Genomic DNA, 21,234 nt, shown 5'->3' on the forward strand with positions numbered 1-21,234 from the left:
AATCTTCAAGATTTTAAAAAGTGTCAAATGACCCCCTGACTTCCTTGGTTGGGCATCCATGATCTTCTGAGTCACTGTTCCCTGGATTGTAAAACACTGCTTTTCTGAAGCTATGCGCTACATTTTTTAAAAAGACTTTGTCTTCAATAATTTCAGCAAGATATACATAGCTATGCTTTTCTTTGAGTTATCTTACCGTTAAGCTTCTTCACTCTTTCAATTTATGTATGTCACCAACTTTAGGGGATGGTAGGAGCATTCTTCCCGTCAGCCTGGTCCCAGAGCCGCATCAGTCCCAAATGAACACGCAGGACGCTATATTAATTATGAAGCTGTTGACTGTTTGCTATGATTTCTTCTTGACTAGCTCTGACTTAATTATTAACCCATAACTGCTTATCTGAGTATTTCCATGTGGTCATCTCTTTCCAGAGAAAGGGTCCAAACCTCTTACTCCTCTGGCATCCTACATGATAACTGATTGTTTCTCTGTTTCCCAGAATCCTCCACCTCTCCTAGTCCCACCTATCTTGCTTCCCTATTGGCCAACAGTGCTTTATTCACCAACCAGTAAGACAAACATATACACAGAAGGACTTCCCCTATCAAGGGGGTGAAAGATAGGGTTGTGTTGCGTGAGTACACAGGGCCCCTTATCAGTACTGCGAAGGGAGGCTGAGGGGAGGGTGGTTCACACTAGAATGCAGACTCTTCTTTTCCTCCGTGCTGAGAAGCCTTTTGATTATGGTCCTTCTATCAGACAGGACAGATAGGATACCTGTGGCTGTGCATCCAAGGAATGTGTGAGTGGTTGGTCACGTGCTCTGCACTCTGCCTGCTTCTTTTCTCAGAGTGGCAGAGCACACGCCTTACTGGGCTGCAGAGGGACTGTTTGTGCTGCTTGCTTACTCTGCCTGCCTGCACTGACTGTAAGAAGAATTGTGTATGCTGTGTTCAATTGACTTGTAATTGTTAGGGTATTATCACTGGTGTTCTGGTTTTGTGTCTTAATAGTTTTGCACAAGTTATTAACTTGGTTGTAGTTATAAGAAATGTTAATAAACTTCTCCAGCCTCTCCTCCGTGGTCCATACCTTTGTGTTGTGTCAGTAGCAGGACCCAGTGCTCCATAAAGGACAACAGCTTCCAGTACACCATCCCTCACGATGACTCTTTAAGTGGCTCATCATCTGCCTCCTCATGTGAGCCAGTGAGTGATTTCCCAGCATCCTTCCGAAAATCTACCTACTGGATGAAGATGAGAAGGATCAAGCCTGCTGCCACTTCACAAGTTGAAGGTATTCATTTCAGATTCCCAATTCTAAGACAGTGGTGTACTGTTTCAGTCCATGTGGTTCTTTGTCATTAGTGATTAGGCACAATTTTTTTAAGACAGGCTTTTACCGTGTAGCTCAGGTTGGTTTCAAATTCAGTGTCTAGCTCAAGCTAGAATCAAACTTATCATGATACTCCTGCATCAGTCTCCAGACTGTTGGACTTAAAAAACTTGTAGACAGATGCTAAGGAGTTAGGCTGTCATACACTGTTAACTTTATAACTATACCTTTGTCAATAGAATGAGTTTCTACCAATCCTGCTTACTACAACCTTCCTCTTCATGGGACTGTGAACCATTTGACCTTTTTCTTATTCTTCTGTTTCCCTCTGCTTTAGAGGATGTGGGGGCTGGGCAATGGATTGTCATGGTAGTGTATGCTTGACACAGTCAGTGTTTCATAGCTGTCTGTGTTGGGCTCTGCCGTTGCCCCAAATCATAGTCAAGAGAGACATTGTAGGCCCTTAAGCCTAAGGAAGAGTGGATGGTTTCTGAGGGAAGACAGTCTAAAAGAAGAGGAGCCTCTTTCAGGCCAGGTTTCCTCAGGCTGTTCTGTGAGGGTGTGTTTCCCGGTGACCCGTGCCTTTGGTGATCTATTGATGAGTTTTTGAAGACCAGCCCAAGTGTTCACTTGCAGACTTTTATTGTGTGGTGTCAGATGCAGGTACAAAGGAAAAGGAAAAGGCCAAAGGAAAAAGGAAAATCAAGCAGGAAGAAGATGAAGACTATCGAGAGCTCCCTCAGAAGAAGCACAAGCTGTATGGTAGGGCCCTGTGCTGTCTATCTATCCTTCTGTGGGAGACCCAGTGTCATCCTTTAAAGCCCGAGGGAAAGCGCCCTTGGTTTGGAGGCTTTGGAGCCCCTAGAATTTGAGTGAGGGGATGGTCTTCACCTGTATTCCTATACCGCTTCAGTCCTGTCTTAGGAGGTCAGATTCACGGGACCTGTGTGCTGAAGAGACAGGGAAGGGGTAGGTAAAGCTGACATGTCAGGCTTCAGGTTTCTGAGTTTCTGTCTCTCATCAGGGAGGAAGCAGCGGCCTAAAGCTCAGCCTCACCCCAAACCCCAGGCCCGCCGGGTTCGGAAGGAACCACCAGTTTATGCAGCAGGTATGCTTTCTCTTTGAATGTCTGCTGTCCCTGTACAAATGGTGTGCCAGATAGGCTCTCAGTTCCCCCTCCCTCCCTCCCTCCCTCCCTCCCTCCCTCCCTCCCTCCCTCCCTCCCTCCCTCCCTCCCTCCCTCCCTCTGTTCTCCCTCTGTCTGAGTGAGGAATTGAACCCAGCACTTCATTCGTGCTAGGCAGGCACTGTCCCCAGCCTCACCTGCAGTCCACTGAAGCAGCAGCTGCTGATTCGGCTGGCAGCCACACAGACTGTTAAGTTTTGGTGCTGTATACCTTCTGACCTGCCTAGGCTGTTTCCCCTTGTACAACCCTGGGTTTCCTTGTATGTAAGTAGACAAAAAAAATTAGAATTATGACATTTAAGCTAGGCATTGGTGGTTCAGCACTCGGGAGGCAGAGGCAGGCGGATCTCTGTGAGTTCGAGGCCAGCCTGGTCTACAGAGAGAGTTCCAGGACAGCCTGGTCTACAGAGCAAGTTCCAGGACAGCCTCCAAAATAATACAGAGAAACTCTGTCTCGAAAAAAACAAACAAACAAAAAAAGAATTATGACACTTAAATGACATAAAAACATTTAGCATGGTCTGAGACACATAGGGAAAAAAATCCCAGACAATGATTTTGCATGTCTCACTATCTTTTTTCTTAAATCATGGTCTGAAAAGTGGTGCCCGGTTGTATATATCATGGCTTTGGAGTGAGTCTCAGATGGGTTTTTTCCCTCAGGGAAATGAATAGAAGTTTCCAGAACTCTACAGTGAGTGGAAACAAGCTATGTGTGGAAGTTATATATTGCAAGAGTCTTTTTATTGTCATCTACCAAGACAAGTTGTTTAATTTTCCTCAATTGTAGACTTTTGGTTTCTGGAGAATGCTGCAGATTACAGTGTCCTATGTTTTCCATTGTAGGAAGTGTGGAGGAGAAATGGTACTTAGAAATCATGGATAAAGGCAGTGTTTCCTGTCCTACCTGCCAGGCAGTAGGGAGGAAGACTATAGAGGGTTTAAAGAAACACATGGAAAACTGCAAACAGGTTAGCTATTTTGTGGCATCTCGTGACTGTTTGATTTTTTTTTTTTAACCTGAACTGCAGGCTTCTGGTACTATGTGCAATCTGTTATAGTTAACTAAGGGGTAAGGGGTAACATTGTATAGTAAACTTTGCATGCACAGGCTTGGGTTTGCATGTTTATTTAATTGTACTACTTGTTTTTTTAATCTGTGTATCTTGGTTTCTTCTCATAGAATGCAGAAGGTATAACAATTGCTTTGATGTGTTTGTTGTTTTTATATCACTGTGACCAGATTCCTGACCTAAACAGTTAAAGGGAGGAGTTTTCTTTGACTCATGGATTGAGAGGGCATAAGCCTATTTATTGGTGGCCAGGAATGTGTGACGGCTGGAGTGACTCATCTGTAGGTGCCAGGAACTTGTGTCAGAGCTTTTCACAGGGCAGATGAATCAGGACAAAAGACAGGAGGGAAGCAGGCTCACTCCTAAGCCACCCTTCTCCAGCCAGACCCCACCTCCTAAGGGTGACACAACCTCCCAAAACAGGGACCAGGTGTTCCACACTTGAGCCTATGGGCACCATCAGATTTAAGCCATAGCATGTGATGAGAAAGAAGTGACATGGGCTGGCCTGGCCCAGCTGATGGCATTCAGTGACCTTCTGATTCTCCCCTGAGCATCCAGCACTGAGCACTGACTTTTCTTCTTGCAGGAAATGTTTACCTGCCATCATTGTGGGAAACAACTTCACTCACTGGCAGGGATGAAGTATCATGTCATGGCCAATCATAATAGCTTGGTAAGCGTTTCCTGTGTTCTTTGTGAGTCTATGTGATGGTCATATATATACACATACATGCATACATGCATGTTTATACACATGCTTGCATGTATACGTATATACATGCATGCATACATGTGTATATATATACACATATATGCACACTTTTTAAACGTCTCTTATTTTAATTTTTTACAATATAAAGTATATGGGGAAAGACAAATCTTTCCACTGCTGGTGGGAATGTAAATCAGTGTAGCCACCATGTAAGTAAATATGGAGGTTCCCTCAAAAAGCCAAGAATAGAACTAGCGTATGAGCCAGTTACAGCATTCCTGTACATATACCCCAAAACTATAAAACACCATACCACAGATGCTTGCACACACGTTTATTATTATGTAATTCATGAACTCTAAGAAATTGATATGGGGCCGGGCGTTGGTGGCTCATTCCTTTAAATCCCAACACTGGGGAGGCAGAGGCAGGCGGATCTCTTGTGAGTTAGAGGCCAGTCTGGTCTACAGAGCGAGTTCCAGGACAGCCTCCAAAACAATATAGAGAAACCCTGCCTCGAAAAAACCAAAGAGAAAAAAAGAAAAAGAAAAAGAAAGAAATTGATATGGGAACCTCCCTCCCTCCTTCCCTCCCTTCCCCCCTTCCCCTCTCTTCTCTCCTCTTCCTTCCTCGGGTAGCCCCCATAGTCCAGTCTTGCTTGGAACTCATAAACTCAGACTGGCCACCAATTTGCAACAATCCGTCTGCCTCAGTTTCCTTATCGGCATGGGCCTGTTTTGGTTGGTGTTTGTTTTACTTTGAGACAGGATCTAATGTACCCCTGGCTGGCCTCAAACTGGTCTTACAGATGTGAACCATCACACCTAGCTGCATGTGAGGATTTAAGATGTTCAGTTAACATGTGAGAATGTCCAATCCATTGATCATCAGGGAAATGAATATTGAAGTCATGGCGAGAAGCAAAGCAAATGTCCCAGCTCTTTGGAAGCCGAGGTGGCAGGGTTGCTAGTACAGACCGCCCCTCTGGCCGCCACATAGTGAGACCTTGTCTCAACCAAGACAGATTTTCTTTTTCTCAGAAAAAGTGCTGGGAATGGTGGACAAAGGCTGGGACACCTGTAGAGCTTGTGGGCAGCTATCTGCCGAAAGGAATGCACTCACAAGCACCCACAGACAACATGATGAGGATGGGGACATTAGCAATAGTGTGGTGCAGCACGGTGCTAGCGGCAGAGGCCCATCTCGAGCAGGTTAGGGCGATGGTGTGTATAAGAGCAGAAATTAGTCAACAAGAAGACCTTCCTGGGATCTACAAAATGGCTTAAAGATTCAGAAGCATCCTGGGCTGAGGAGGCTGGAGAGATGGTCACTGGTTAAGAGTGTGTAGTGCTCTTGCAGAGGACCTGAGTTCTGTTCCCAGCAGCCACACTGGGCAGCTCACAACCACCTTTACTCTGGTTCTTGGAGATCTAACATATCTGACATCCACAGGTCTGGCACTCATGCTCACATATCCCACCCCCCAGATATATACCCATAATCGAAAATAAAATAAGTCACTGGGTGTGGTGGTGCACTCAAGAGGCAGAGACAGGCAGATCTATCAATGTGAGTTTGAGGCCAACCTGGTCTACAAAGCAAGTTCCAGGACAGTCAGGACTACACAGAGGAACGCTGTCTCAAAAAACTGTAAGTAAGTAAACTAATAAATAAGCAAGCAAATAACTAAACTAAATCTTTTTTTTAAGAGACAGGGTTTCTCTGTATTGCTTTGGAGGTTGTCCTGGAACTCGCTCTGTAGACCTCTGTGAGGCTTCGAACTCACAGAGATCCACCTGCCTCTGCCTCTCAAGCGCTGGGATTAAAGGCATGCACCACCAATGCCCAGCCTAAACTACATCTTTAAAAAAAAAGAAAACAAAACAATTACCCTGAACCTGGTTTGTCTGTGTCTGTAATGTCACCTCCATCTTGGTCCCTTGATGTCCAAGTGAGAGATCAGGGATCTCTGGGAGGCTGAGTGGAGTTCTAGGGAGGATGCAGTATCTGGTGGGTGGTTGGGGATATAGAAGACCTAAGGCCAGGCTGCCCCTATGGCAGCTGGAAAGTCCTGAGTGTGGTAGCCCAGGACACAGCAAGGGAAGCTGGCCTCTTGTGTGGTAGGAGTTCTCAGGGGTCGGTAGAGGAGCACACCGTCCCCCGAGTCTTCTCTGCTGTAGACGATCAGCTGTCTGGTGGGAAGACTGACGATGTCTAGCTCCTGTCACTGCATTTGTTGCTGCTACAGCAGCATATATGCAGTCTATTGCCTTAAGAAGTATGCCCACACCTGGTGCTCGGTCAGGTAGCTTGGGAGCCAGCATCTCTCAAGCCTTGTACCAGGGCAGTAGTCCATTCTGAAATAGTTCTGCACTTCATGCTGCTGATTCTTGCTGTAGATCTTGCATGGAGATGGAGCCCAGTAAATCTCTAGCTTCCTCCATCTTGGTTGGCCTTTGTGTATCTTTTGCTCAGTATAGACTGCTCAATGAAGCTAGCTCTGACCCTTGTACCTCATAGAAGAGTGGATAAGACTCTTCAATGCAGGAATTGCATATGATGAACTGTTTGCACTGGACCATAGGCATTTGTGTGTTTAGGTTAATCCTTTACTGGGAGGTAGAGGTGAGAACTCCTGTATCCATTGCATTTACTCCTGCTGCCCAGAAGATGGAGAGAGCCAGAATTTGGACTTAATGGCATCAGTATAGCTCATTCTGCAGCAGAGATCAATATATTGGCGCTTCTGTCTTTTTGTGGGGGATGCTGCTTTGTTTTCCATTCCATAAATCATGTTTGTTCCTTTTTTTTCCAGCCAATTTTGAAGGCAGGAGATGAAGTAGATGAACCAAGCGAGAGGGAGCGGCTGCGAACAGTTCTTAAGAGAATGGGGAAGCTCAGGTGCATGCGCGAGGTAAGAGCCCAGGGCAGCGGCTTCCTGTCCCTGGAGCCTCAGTCTATGTCTTGTGTTGTCTTCTCCCGCTTGTCCTCTTCTTCCCTCCAAATTTCTCCTCTGCCACCTGAGCGCATCAGGTGGCACCTGCTTTTCCAAATCTCTTGTAGTCATTAATGGTTCTTTATTTTTTCTCCTCTCCCTAAGGATTTTCCCCCATCCTCCTCGCTTGAAGGGACTGCTGCTGCTTCTTCCTGTTTCTCTTCCTCCCCCTCCTCCTTATTTACTTTTATTCTGATATGTCTGTGTGAGGGTGTCAGAGCTTGGAATTTTATACAGTTGTGAGCTGCATGTGGGTGCGGTGCTGGGATTTGAACCCAGGTTCTCTGAAAGAGCAGTCAGTGGCCTTAACCACTTAGCCGTCTCTCCAGCCCACTTGAGACTTGTTTACTGTTCTTCCTTTAGCGTGATGAAGAGGAATCTCATGAGCTCATACAATGGTAAACTGGATGTTGCTGCCTAGTTGATACTGGGTGGGCTTGGATTACAGTCCAAGAAGGAAATTCTAACACAGAGGCGGTATGGAGTTAGACTTTCTCAGTGGTCACTGAACTGATTGACCATATAGCTCACAGACAGGATTGCCTAGGAGAAGGAGGGCTGTGCCAATGGGAAATGATGAGCATCCTGTAGTCTCACTATCTTTTTGTGGTTTGTGGTACGTGGTGGTTTCTGAGAAATTTAGGGATCATGTGAAGCATACATGATTCTAACATAGACTTCTTTCCCATGCTCAGAGTTGCTCCAGTACCTTTACCAGCATTATGGGATATCTGTACCATGTTAGAAAATGTGGCAAGGAGGCTGCAGAGCTGGAGAAGTTGACCCTGAAATGTCACCATTGTGGAAAACCATACAGGTCAAAGGCTGGGCTTGCGTATCACATGCGGTCAGAGCACGGGCCTGTGAGTATTGAGTCTTCTCTAGGCATTGAGGATGTATGTGTATGCTGTGCCTGGCACCCCTCCCCCTTGTAGCTTATGTGTGTCCTCGCTTCCTCATCTGTGTCCTGTGCACTCTTTGAAGGCTTCTGTCCTCTCTTCTGTGGAGGAGAGGGGGAGCAGGAGTATGATATTACCAGACAACTTTCAAGAAATTGGGCTCATGGTTGCTGAGGGTTAAGAGTTCATTGTGACAAGGCAGCTAAGAGCTCACATCTTGACCTTCAGAGGAAGGGGGAGAGAGAGAGAGAGAGAAAGAGAGAGAGAGAGAGAGCGCCCACACTAACTGGGAATGGCAACAGTCCTTTGAAATCTCAAAGCCCACCCCTAGTGACACACCTCCTCTAACAAGGCCACGCCTCCTAATCTTCCCAAACAGTTCTATCAACCTGGGACCAAGAATTCAAACATCAGCGCTCATGGGGGCCATTCTCACTCAGACCACCACAGCATGTGTGTGTGTTTGCCTATGTGTAGGCACACATGTATTTGCAGGTACACATACATGTATGTGCACGTGTGTGAAGGTCTGAAGTTGACCTTGAGTGTCTTTCTTGATCACTCTCCATTATTGAGGTAGGTTCTGTTGCTGAATGAACCCAGAGCTCAGCAGTTCTGGAGAGTCTAACTAACTAGCCAGCTTATCCTTGTCTGCCTTCTAAGTACTGGGGTTACCAGTGGGCTGCTGTGCTTACCCAGCTTTTCTGTGCGAGTGAGGGGTGCAAACTCCAGTCCTCATGCTTGCACGGCAAGTACTTTTTGCCCATTGACCATCTCCCTAAACCCTAATTATTAATTTTTTCTAGATTTATTTTATATGCATGAATATTTTCCCTGCTTGTGTGTCTATGCAGAGCACGAGTGCCTAGTACGCATGGAAGTCAAAATAGAATGTCGTATCCCCTGGAACTGGGTTATGGATGGTTATGAGCCACCATGTGATTGCTAGAAATCAAATCCAGGTCCTCTACAAGAGCAACAGATGCTTTTAACTGCTGGGCATTCTCTCCAACCCCCATTACTATATTTTTGTCTATTTGTTTTGAGACAACAGATGCTTTTAACTGCTGGGCATTCTCTCCAACCCCCATTACTATATTTTTGTCTATTTGTTTTGAGACAGGGTTTCTCTGTGGCTTTGTAGGCTGTCCTGGAACTCACTTTGTAGACCAGGCTGGTCTTGAACTCACAGAGATCCACCTGCCTCTGCCTCCCGAATGCTAGGATTAAAGATGTGGGCCACCACCACTCAGGCCATTGCTATGTTTTTAAAACTAAAGCATTCCCTCTTACTTAGATTTCGTCCTTTTTTTTTTTTTTTTTTTGAGACAGGGTTTCTCTGTATTGTTTTGGAGGCTCTCCTGGAACTGTCTCTGTAGACCAGGATGTCCTCGAACTCACAGAGATCTGCCTGCCTCTGCCTCCTGAGTGCTGGGATTAAAGGCATGCTCCACCAATGCCCGGCTGTTCTTCATTTTTTTTGTCTTGACTGTTTTTATAATGCATTTCTATACTTGGGTGTTTGTGCACACATGTGCGTGTACATATTTGTGTATGTACAGTTGCGTGTGTGTGGATGTGAAGGGCAGAGAACAACTTCAGGAGTCATTCCTCAGTAGCTGTCCACTTTTTTTTGTTGAGACAGGGTCTCTCATTGACCTAAGGTTTGTCATTGCTGGCCAGAAAGCCCCAGAGATCCTCCTGTCTCAGCTCCATGATTGGTGTGATTACAAGAGTGTGTCACCACACCTGTCTTTTTAATGTAGGTTTTAGGGGTCACCTTGACAGACTGAGCTGTCTCCACCTGCACCTTACCCTTTGTGTGTGGTGGGGAACATGTATGAGGATGTGTTTGTGTGTGTGTACACATGCGTGTGTAGGTGTTCATGCACATGTGTGACCATGCATGTTGAAGTCAGAGGTCTTCCTCATTTCCCTCATTTTTAAAGATGGAGTCTCTCAGTGACCCTGAGGCTTACCTCTTGACAGACTAGACTGACTGGCCAGTGAACCCGGGAATCTGCCTGTCTTTACCCCGTGTGCTAGTGTCACAGATTTTACCCTGCTGGGAGGCGTGGTGCTCAGTCGCTGGCTGTGACTGAAGTCTTTGTTTTCGTGGCTCTCTCTTGCAGGTCTTCTTCCCAGAATCAGGGCAGCAAGACTGTTTGAAAGACATGGGTCTGGAGACAAAAAGTGGAGGCCGAGTTCAGCGGCGCTCTGCCAAGATAGCTGTGTACCATCTGCAGGAGCTGGCCTCTGCTGAGCTGACCAAGGAATGGCCGAAGAGGAAGGTGCTCCAGGACCTGGTACCAGATGATCGAAAGGTATGGAGACATATCACTGATACTCAGTATTTTGTAGATGTTCCAGTTTGGATTTGTGTGGCGTTCTCTCAAGCTTAGTTGAAGACTATATGGTTTTATAGGAAGGCCCCCCCCCAAGCCATGCTGGACCTTCTCGATGCATCCAGTCAGAAGGTGTGTGGTGCTGATGTGATCAGCAAAAAGTGACTGTGGTGCTAACTGACCAGTTGGCAAGAAATGCCTTCCAGGTGACTCGGTGATGGAATTACCCGGCCCTGATTAGTGCATAGTTAGAGTAGAGACCAAGCATGCGCAAAGATCTTCTGTCTTTTACCGTAGCCATGTTGGTCAGCATTCATTGATAAGCCTTTCCTGCAGTAAGTGTTACTTAGTGACAAACTTTAATTTCTTTCATAACTTTTGTAGTTACTCATTGAAAGTGTACTGTGAGAAAACTTTCTTATCAGCAAAGCCTTCCCTCATAATTCACAAGGAATTGGTTGTTGAAAAAAAACGCTCACAAATGGTGGTGTTCTGTGGACACTCAAGCATCCTATGCTTGCTCCAACACCTTACTCTAAATGGAAGGAATTTGCCTAGAGTCTGTGCACACCTCCTGTATGTGTCAAGTCATTTCTAGATCGTTTAACTGTCTGGTACAAAGTAAGTGGTTTCCTGGTACCTATTGAACCATGTGTGATGGCACACAGAGGGGTTTCTTTTGGGCTTACAGTTGCAGAGGGAAAAGAGTCTATCACAACCATGGCATGGTGGACCAGGGAAACATGGCCACAGGATCACCTGGGAGCTCACAGCTCCAACTGCAAGCAGCAAACAGACAGAGAGAGAGTGCACTGGAAATGATGCATGACTTTTGAAACCTCACAGCCCACCCCTGTGACATACTTCTTCCAATAAGGCCTCCGCCTCCTAAACCTACCCAAACAGTGTCATTACCTAGAAACCCAGTATTCAAACACCTGAGAATATGGGGACATCTCAGACTACTCCTACTATTACACACATTGGATTGTGTGACTATAAGCTATGATACCGTAAATTCCAGCCCAGCATGACCAGTTTCATTCCAGCCTTCCTTCCTACTCATCACTCCTTGTCCAGCGGTGAAAATGTGGTCAAACTGCATAAACATCAGGTTGTCTCAGAGTCATGTGTACATGCCTCTCAAGCGGCAGACGTCCTAATGGAAGGTTGTAGCTGTACCTGGTTGCAGGGTTACCTTCAGCCTTATGTAGCCAGATTACTATTTTCTAAAGGTGGTTTTTCCTTCCCTTTTCCAACCATATTATGTTACTAATTTTGACAGGTTCCTGTCACAGTCATTATATTTTTGGGGCTCCCTGACATACTACTAAATTTAAATTATCTTTTACTTTTTGTATTTACTTTTCTATTGGCATGACAAAATACCACAAGCAAGGTAACTGATAAAAGAAATCATTTTAGGACTGGAGAGATGGCTCAGAAGTTAAGAGCACTGACTGCTCTTCCAGAGGTCCTGAGTTCAATTCCCAGCAACCTCATGGTGGCTCACAACCATCTATAATAAGATCTGGTGCCCTCTTCTGATTGGCATGCAGGCAGAACACTGTATACATAGTAATAAATAAATAAAAAAAAAAAGAAATCATTTTAGTTTGGGATTCAGGACTCCAGAGGGTTAGAGTCCATGACCATCAGGGTAGGGAACATGACAACAGATAGGCATTTATTTGGCTTACATCCATATCTGTAAGTAGAAGGCAGGAGGAAGAGGAGCTAGCAGAAGGGATAGAGCCAGCTAACTAGCTAACTGGGAATGATGTGTGGATTTGAAACCTCAAAGCCCGCCCTCGGTGTCACACCTCCTCCAATACCTCCCCCAACACACCACGCCTCCTAATCCTCCCCAGCAGTTCCCCACTGGGACTAAGTATTCAAAATTAACCCTGGGGACCATTCTCATTTAAACCACTGCAGTGTGTTGCTGTGGCTCTAAAGCAGACTTGTGAACAGTTAGATTTTGAGAAGGGCAGTACTACTTACTGAACTATTCTGTTTACATTTTCCTTTTCTTTTTTTTTTTTTTTTTTTTTTTTTGGTTTTTCGAGACAGGGTTTCTCTGTGGTTTTGGAGGCTGTCCTGGAACTCACTTTGTAGACCAGGCTGGCCTCAAACTCACAGAGATCCGCCTGCCTCTGCCTCCCGAGTGCTGGGATTAAAGGCGTGCGCCACCAACGCCCGGCCTACATTTTCCTTTTCATGCTGTCCTTTTCCCTCCCACTTCAAAAGGTGGCCATCTTGTTAGTTTCTGTTTATCTTTCCTGCATCCTTAACAGATGCAGAATCAGATACTTGTACATTTCGTTAAACTCCCTTCTTTCTTTAGGTTCTTGTTTATTCCCTGGTTTAGTTCGCTTAAAAGTACATCTTGGAGTGTAGATGGTGGTGGCAAATACCTTTAATCCCAGCACTTGGGAAGCAGAGGTGGGTAGATCTCTGAGTTTGAGGCAAGCCTGGTGTACAGAGTGAGTTCCAGGACAGTCAGGGCTACACCGAGAAATTCTTTCTCAGGAATAAATAAATAAACAAGCAAATAAATAAATGAGTATATCCTGGAAATCACTCCAGTGTCTTCATAGAGATCACCCTCATTCTTTTTTTCCACAGTTGCTGTGTATAACTTAAGTCAATAGGACAGTTTAGTTTTTAAAAATAGTACTTTCTTGACTGTCATTCTATAACAAAGGGATTTAGAGGGGCAAATTAAATTAGTTGCTAAGGAGATGTCATGGTGCTAATAACACAAGCTCTTTGGTTGGGGGTCCTCAAGGGCTTTTTTATTTCTCTGGTGTATGCCCTCACCTCTTTTCCTTTTTTAAAATCTAGATGAAATATTACACATGAAAGCCTTGTTATGTGGGGGTGGGGTAATCTAGGAGTAAAAAGTTCGTCAGCAGTCAGACTTTACCGCTCGCTTGTTATTGTGGCCTTCTGAAATATTTCATCTACAGAAGTAGGTGTGACGGGCGGGAGAAGCATTAGCTCTCTAGTTAAGAGCACTTGCTGCTCCTGCAGAAGACCCCAGTATTGTTCCTGACCCACATTTGGGAGCTCACAGCAGTCTGTAACTCCAGCTCCAGGAGATCCAAAGTCGTTCTCTGCAGGCACCATACTCACATACTTACACACAGGCGTGCATGATGCAAATAAAAAAAATTATCCTGGCCAGGCGTTGGTGGCCCATGCCTTTAATCCCAGCACTTGGGAGGCAGAGGCAGGCGGATCTCTGTGAGTTCGAGACCAGCCTGGACTACCAAGCAAGTTCCAGGACAGCCTCCAAAGCCACAGAGAAACCCTATCTCGAAAAACAAAAACAAAACAAAACAAAAAATAATAATAATTATCCCTTTCCTAAAGTAGGTACAAAGCTTTGGGGGTATCTTGGTTGGGAGTTACATTCCTGCAATTCAATATTTCTTGTCTTCTTTTTTGTTTGTTTGGTTTGTTTGTTTGTTTGTTTCTTGTCTTCTAGTTAAAATATACTCGCCCTGGGTTACCTACATTCAGCCAGGAAGTACTGCACAAGTGGAAAACGGATATCAAGAAATATCATCGCATCCAATGTCCTAACCAGGTGATTCTTCCTCTTTTGTTATAGCAGTTTAGTTCCTGATTGCTTCATGACAAAGTACTTAATTGTAGTGAATGTAACAGCTATTTAATTGTTCAGAATTAGGTACCCTCCATAATTCTGCTGTATGCAGCATCATTTGAGATCACTCATGGGGCAGTGAACTGGAATGTCCCATGCAGCTGCACCCAGCTGAGCATGTGGTCCTCCATGTGGTCTTTTTATCTGCAGGACAGCAGGATTACCAGTAGGGTATGTAAGTGACTAGCTTCAGACACAGAAGTAAAAGATTCAAGTCTTCTAGGGTCCCACTGCACAATTTATATGGCATCATTCCCATAGCATCCTATTAGTCAAGGGCATCACATGTCTATTAGTTACTTCTCTGTTGCTGTGACACCATGGGTGGAAGTAGCATACCGAAGGAAGTCTATTTGGGCTCACAATTTTAGAGGAACAAGAGTCCATCTTGGTGGGGAGGGATAGCAGCAAGCGGCAGGTGAAAGTTCACATCCTCAAAAGCAAGCTTGAAGCAGAGAGCAACAGGAAATTGAGTGGGACTCTACATGCTAACACCCCAGCCCAGTGGAGTGCTTCCTCCAGTGAGGCTCCACCTCCCTGAAGTTCCCCAGCCTCCCAAACAGTGTCACCAGGTGGGGACCAAGTATTCATATGGGAGCTGTAGTAGCTTGAACCAGAGTGTCCCCTGCAGGCTCCTAGTTGGTAGACCTGTTTGGGAAGGATTGGGAAATGTGTTGTTGGAGGAGGTGTCACTGGGGACAGGCGGGCTTGGAGGTCTCAAAAGCCCAGGCCAATCCCAGTTAGCTGTGGCTCTGCTTCCAACGTGTGGGTGATGTCAGTCCTCGGTTACTGCTCCAGCAGACCTTGCCCACCTGTTGCTGTCCTTCCTGCCGTGGTGGCTATTTTATGGTCCACCCTCTGAACTTCACTGTAAGCAATTCCCCAACTAAAGCTTTCTGTTTCAAGTTGTCTTAGTCAGTGGTCTCCTCACAGCAGTCAAGTAACTACAACAGAAGTCTGGGGGGAATATTCCTTCATTAAGACCATCACAGTAGGCTATCCCTGACTCAGAAAGTGTGAAAGGGTGCCCTTCTAAATAGTAGAGTGGCAGAGTCTGGCTGCTCTCTTCAAAATTGTCCTTTTGGAAGAAATGAACACAAATATAGTTAATAGAGTTACACCAAATTAAAGAGTGAAAAATAGCACTTTGAAACTTTGGATATCCTGCTAAATGCCAAGAGAACGAGGGAAGGGAAAGGCGCAGACTTCCAGGAGCGTTTCACCTTCTTTGCCGTCTTCTTTTAGGTTTCCTTCTTGCTCTGCCCTCTCTTGTGCTTTTAGTATTTCGTTTGGGGCACTGGCTATTGATCCTCTAGCTTCTAAAGTGGAATTGGCCAGAGAAGGGTTCTGTGTGGTGTAGCACTCACCTGGTGACTTCTCTTTTTCAGGGCTGTGAGGCTGTCTACAGCAGTGTGTCTGGCCTTAAAGCTCACCTGGGCTCTTGTACACTGGTTTGTAACACTTTCATTTACTATCTGGCATGGAAGAGTTTAGGTGAACAGCCAATCATCCTGTTGGCCATTGTATTCAGAGTCTGCCCTTTGGCCTAAGTGTTGTGGACACTCTTGGTCTCACATTGGGTGGAATAGCAGGGTGCATCTAGGATACAGGAAAGTGGACAAAGTCATGCCATGCTCATATAGGGGGTTTAAAGAAAAGTCTATGAATTTGGAATCTCACACACTGGGCCTCCCTTGCCTTAGTTTGACATAACCTTCCTAAAAAGTTGTGTGGACTGGAGAAGAGCCTCCAAACCCGTCTGGACTCCCTTGGCTCTAAGGGGTTAGTGTCAGGCTAACAACCACTCATCTCTCTGGATGTTTCCATGGTGATCCAGGTGTCCTTCCAGCCCTGAGCCATGGGAAATGCTGGCTCTTTCCAGTCCCATTCAGAAGTGTCTTCTCACACAACTGGAGCCCATTGAAGCTATGTGGGAAGCTATGAGGGAAGAGATGTGTCTCAGTCAAGGCACCAAGGGAATTGTTGGCTTCTCAGCCAGATCTGTGTAGCAGTGTGTAGGAGAGTGTTGTCTTGATCCTAGTTTCTGAACCCTTAACCTAGGTACTGTGGGTGGTACTCATCTCATTGGGGATTTCCAAGGCACCGTTTGCCGCTATGGTGCCTCTAGAGAACTTGGGGAGTCGATTATTGGTGGGGAGGAGTCAAGAAAAGCCAAACGTGAAGTGAAAAGGAGCCAAGAAGAAGAAACAGTGGTTTGAAACATGGTGGAAGTAGGGGGGTGCCGGGTTGTGTCGTGGGGTGGTGGGTGTTGGTGCAGGTGGCATCAGGACAGGTGTGTAGTGAGTCTGTCCCAGCTGGTTTTCATAAAATATACCACTACTTTGGACCGTGCCCCATGGTTCTGATTAAGTAGACTCCCCCATTGCGTCTCTCTCAATCCCTGCACAAGGCATGTTTTCCTGAATTTACCATAATTCTCTTCTCTTTCTGTTTTTGAAACAGGGCAACTTTGTGGCTGGAAAATACAAATGTCTTCTGTGTCAGAAAGAGTTTGTGTCAGAGAGTGGTGTCAAGTATCACATCAACTCTGTCCACGCCGAGGTGAGGGCTCCACTTTCCCCTAGGGTCTGTGTAACCCTGTGTGTCCCGTCTGCAAGCTGTAAGAAGTGGACTTTGTCCCTGGCTTCATGTACTAGGACTGGCAAAGAAATTAAGGTTGAGAACTTGCCAGAGTTAAAATGCTCTCTGGAGAGCATTAGAAGAGTGGAAATGTATTTTCTCTGAAGATAATTGAACTCCCTGAGGCTGAGCATCTCTGAGCCCCTGTGACTCTTAGCTGTGAGTAAATGAAGTGGTTGGAAGCCAGGTCGGACTTCGTGTTTGACCTTGTTTCACAGAGTTTTCTACTGATAAAAATCCAGATTCTCTAATGTTTTCCAATAATCTGGGGCTTTTATTATTTTTAATTCTGTGCACATGGTTGTTTTACTTTCTGTTATGTCTGTATCATGTATTGCCTGGTGCCCTCAGTGGCCAGAAGAGGGCTGCAGCTGCCCTGGAACTAGAGTTCCAGATGGTTGTGACCTACCCTGTGGGTACTGGGTCCTCTGCAAGAGCAGCCAGTGCTCCTAACCACTGAGGTATCACTCCAGCCCACCAACAACTAGTTTTTGATGCTAGTGTGTGTGGGGGGGGGAGGTGGGTGTGGGGGGCGTGGGGGGTGTAATTGCATAACACAACTCTGAATCAAAGATGCATTCATCTCGGCCCTATTGGGTCCTGCTTGAAAAAAAGAAATAAATAGTAGCAAGGTGTTTGACATGTTCTGCTACCAAGTCTTTGTGTGTGTTTTTCACCAGTTTGGACTTCCCCTGTTTCAAGGGCTCATTGAGCATAGGTGGCCAGTGACTATCACCTTTTGTCATGTAGTTGGGGGGTTCACCTTGCACATTTGGGACTTGTCCTGTGGTAGTGCTTCCTCTATCGTAGCTATTTCCAGTGACTTGATAGTCCCACCTGAGAGACTTAATTGAATTACTTAGTTAGATTAAGGCTTTTGAATTTCCAGAAGAATATTTTATAACAAATTTCCTCTACCCCATAATTTTCTAAATGAGGCTCAAAGAGATCAAGTGGCTCACAGGAAGCCAAAGGAAATGAGAATTGCACTCAGGGGTCTGATGGGAAATTCATGCTCCTGTCGCTCTACTGTCATGATTGAGCATGTGCTTCCAGCCCAAGGTATTACACAGAAGGAGGTGACAGGTGATGTAATGCCGAGTAAATGCACTTTATGGTTACAACCTTTTTCTTTTACTGTGTAAAATTGTGTATCCGCAAATGTCAGATCCCCTGGAACTGTAGTAACAGGAGACTGTGGATGCCCAGTGTTAGCATGAAGTGCCTCCTGTCCCTTTGTTTTATCCTTCGTGGTGTTTGTAAGTGGTCCCATCTCTGCTCTGCCTCTCGCAGGACTGGTTCGTTGTAAACCCAACAACCACCAAAAGCTTCGAGAAGCTGATGAAGATAAAGCAGCGACAGCAGGAGGAAGAGAAGCAGAGGCAGCAGCACGGAAGCCGGCGCTCTCTGAGAAGACAGCAGCAGCCTCGCCCTGAGCCCCCAGAGAGCCAGCTGGAGCCCAGGGCAGGGAAGGGGCAGGGCGGGAGTGAGGAGCTGGTGGTGTCAAATGTATGTAAGGGGTCAGAGCAGGAGCCAGTGCCAGCACAGTCCCAGAAAGCAGAGCCCACCAAGACCACTCACAAACGAGGGAGGAAGTAGGCAGCCATTGACCATGCGCCTAGGAGAGTGGATGTGATGCTGTTGTCATGGGGACATGTGCAGGGGAGGCCTGAGGCTGGGGGAAGATGCTTTCAGCTGTTGCTGTTGGCTGTGGCTCTCAGCTCCTCTGTGTACATTTCACGGTCTTCCTGACTCCACTTTCTCCTCCCTGCCTTAGTTGGTTCATATTCCCATTAGAGCCCTTTTGCTTTTCTGTTGTCCAAAGAGCTCCCCTGGGAAAGCAACTGCAGGCCCCTGGGTGCTGCACAAGTTTAATAAACCTTTGGCCGGCCTTTTTGTTCTTTCCTGTCTGGGTTATGAATGTTCTTGGAATCTTTGTTGATTTAGTGGCTTCTCCATCATCTAGCTTACAAAATAGTTCCTAATTTTTTAAAAAAGCCTTAACAGGCTTTATCCTTCTGCATTTGTGATATAAGAGGACTAGAAAGGAGAACTGCCGCTTTTGTTAGTGTCACCCTGAACCCCAGGAAGTAGAATCCAGTGGAGGATGCTTATCTGTAATTTGGTTTTACTGTTGAGAGGAAGAAAATGATTGAGCATGAAAAAGCTCGCTACTCTTGGAGCAGGGACTAACAACCCACAGGCTTGAAAATACAGCCTCAGGGTGTGTGTCCCGAATACTAAGCTGAGAGGGCAGAAGGGCAGTGGTAGGAGTCGCTGCCCCCCTCTCCTGGGTTGCCAGGGTCAGTGCCCCAGCTTGAGTTCACACCTCAGTTCTAGGGGTTGGGAGGTGACTCAGTCCCTGGCCTCTGGAAATGCCACTGGGGTTGCAAAACAAGGTGAGCTTTCCCTCTCCCCTGCACTTACCTCACATGTTAGGCCACACCCACTTAAGTCCCCCCCCCCCCAGGGCATTAGCCCACCTCTGTCCCTGGATGTTCTGAGACTACTGTCCTACTGTTTTGTACATGGAGTTTTATCTGCTTTATATTGTGAGCTTTTGACACCAGATGTAGATATTTCTCTGGAGCTGGAAAGAATGGTCTCTCTCTGTACCTCATGCCTGTCTGGTGGTGTTCAGTGGGCTCTCTCCCTGTGAGGGTGGATATCTTTGGAACGTGGGTTAGAGTAAGTAGCCTTGTTGTCGTGTTTCTGGTTTCTCTTTCTCCTTCTGTGTAAATATTGTTCTATATTCCTGCCTATTGTATGGCATATGCCACTGACAAAGTTAACCTTGATATGGACAAATACTACCTTTTCAAACCCGAAAAGGCTATTTGCCACCCTGAAGTCTCTGTTCTCTGTGCTCCTCTAAATAGCTTTATCATGTGTGCTTTGTGAAGATCACTTTTCAATAATGGGGCATTAAAACGCGAATCGGGCACTGCCAGAAGGGGTCGTGTGGAAACAACTCATGGAAATGATGTGTTTGTGCTGTTTTATTCCTATGTATACCCTTGAAGCCCCTGTAGTAGATGAGGGTTGAGGAGGAGAAATGAGAAGCTGTGCTAAGTTCTGACAAGGACTTGGATACTATTTGGTAACAGCAAATAAAATGACTCCCTTGGAAAGGGTGTGGTTGTGTTCGCTGCTGCTTTGCTGTTGGACTCCTCACTGACACCACACGGATTCAGAAGATGGCTGAGAACTGGGGGTGGGGGGTGGGGGACATTCCAAGTCATTTCTAATTCCTTGATTCCCGCAATCTTCTGGTCACAATGACTGCAGCCAAAGAGAGCTGGTGCAGGGGGCATGACCTGTGTCCTGTGACCTTTTCTTTTTCCTTCCCAAGGCTAGGAAGCAACAAGACTGGTATAGCCTGGCCTAAGCACTATATTCAGATTTTAAAATTCATTGAAAGAGGTAAACTAAACTCAAAGGCTTCACTTCTAATAAATCACACTGGAGAGAAACTGTATAAATGTGGCAAAACCTTAAGTTCCTATTTAACTCTTATTATTCATACTAGAGAGAAATTGTATAGTAAAGGTTGTGGAAAAGCCTTAAAACAAATCCAGTCCCCTAACCTCTAGTTCTTGTGAACAAAACTCCCAAGACAACCCTCCTCTTGGACTTAGTAAGTACCTGGATATTGTGTTTAACAACAAACCACCTCCAGGAGACAGAGAAACAGGATGTTCCCTCCCAACATCAACCAATGAGAACAGGCTACCTGCAAGTAGCAGACAAAGCCATAGAACACACCAATGCTCCCATCATAGCCAACCAATCAAAAACGCTAACAAACCAGTTGCCCCGACTCTGGGAAATTCCTCTAATTGTTCCCCAGATGTCAACCAATCAGGATCCAGCCCATACTTACTGATGTAACTCTGTGATTTTTTTTTCCTTTTAAATTCTGGCAATAGACAAGGGACTTCGCTCCCTATGGAGGCTGCTGCGTCAGCCTGCTAGACAGAGTCCCTACTGGTAGTATTAAACAATAAAGCCTTGCATTTGCAGTTTGATGAGTTTGTCTCCTTGGTAGTCTCTGGGAGTCTTCCAGACTTGGGCACAACATCATTAGAATAATATAAACAAGAGTGGCAGTATTGGTACATATAGAATGTTGAACAATGTGAACTTGTGTGTTTGTGTCTGTGTGTCTGTGTGTGTGTGATTGAAATTGGTACAATTACTTTGAAAATGATTTGCTAATACCTAATACCGGGTAAAGCTGAAAATGTACCAGAAGAATAAGATTCAGTGTGTGTACAGAGGGACTCCTCTTGCCCATGTGTGTAGGAGAGTTGTGTGAGAATGTCGAGATGTGTGAGAGCGAGGTTACAATTCAGAGGTGCCTGGCGTGTCC

At 45.8% G+C, this 21,234-nt stretch overlaps 1 protein-coding gene across 5 annotated transcripts in view; it reads left to right on the forward strand.

The window, feature by feature from the left end:
- Positions 1-19,993, forward strand: part of Znf512 (zinc finger protein 512) — a 38,778-nt gene extending 18,785 nt beyond the window's left edge. For 3 of the 5 annotated variants that reach the window (XM_040730727.1, XM_040730729.1, XM_040730730.1), the window contains 12 exons: positions 1,113-1,297; positions 1,994-2,098; positions 2,361-2,444; positions 3,369-3,493; positions 4,185-4,271; positions 7,126-7,224; positions 8,001-8,168; positions 10,337-10,528; positions 14,043-14,144; positions 15,611-15,673; positions 16,686-16,784; positions 18,156-19,993. In XM_040730727.1, coding sequence (XP_040586661.1) covers positions 1,113-1,297; positions 1,994-2,098; positions 2,361-2,444; positions 3,369-3,493; positions 4,185-4,271; positions 7,126-7,224; positions 8,001-8,168; positions 10,337-10,528; positions 14,043-14,144; positions 15,611-15,673; positions 16,686-16,784; positions 18,156-18,461 — 1,615 coding nt within the window. In that variant the 3' untranslated portion in view covers positions 18,462-19,993. Of the gene's footprint in view, positions 1-1,109; positions 1,298-1,993; positions 2,099-2,360; positions 2,445-3,368; positions 3,494-4,184; positions 4,272-7,125; positions 7,225-8,000; positions 8,169-10,336; positions 10,529-14,042; positions 14,145-15,610; positions 15,674-16,685; positions 16,785-18,155 lie in introns of all 5 variants that reach the window. The other 2 variants (XM_040730726.1, XM_040730728.1) reach the window with 1 other exon arrangement.
- The last annotated feature ends 1,241 nt before the right edge of the window (positions 19,994-21,234 follow it).

Source organism: Mesocricetus auratus, unplaced genomic scaffold (genome assembly GCF_017639785.1).
Source record: "Mesocricetus auratus isolate SY011 unplaced genomic scaffold, BCM_Maur_2.0 Super-Scaffold_100024, whole genome shotgun sequence".
NCBI lineage: Eukaryota > Metazoa > Chordata > Mammalia > Rodentia > Cricetidae > Mesocricetus > Mesocricetus auratus.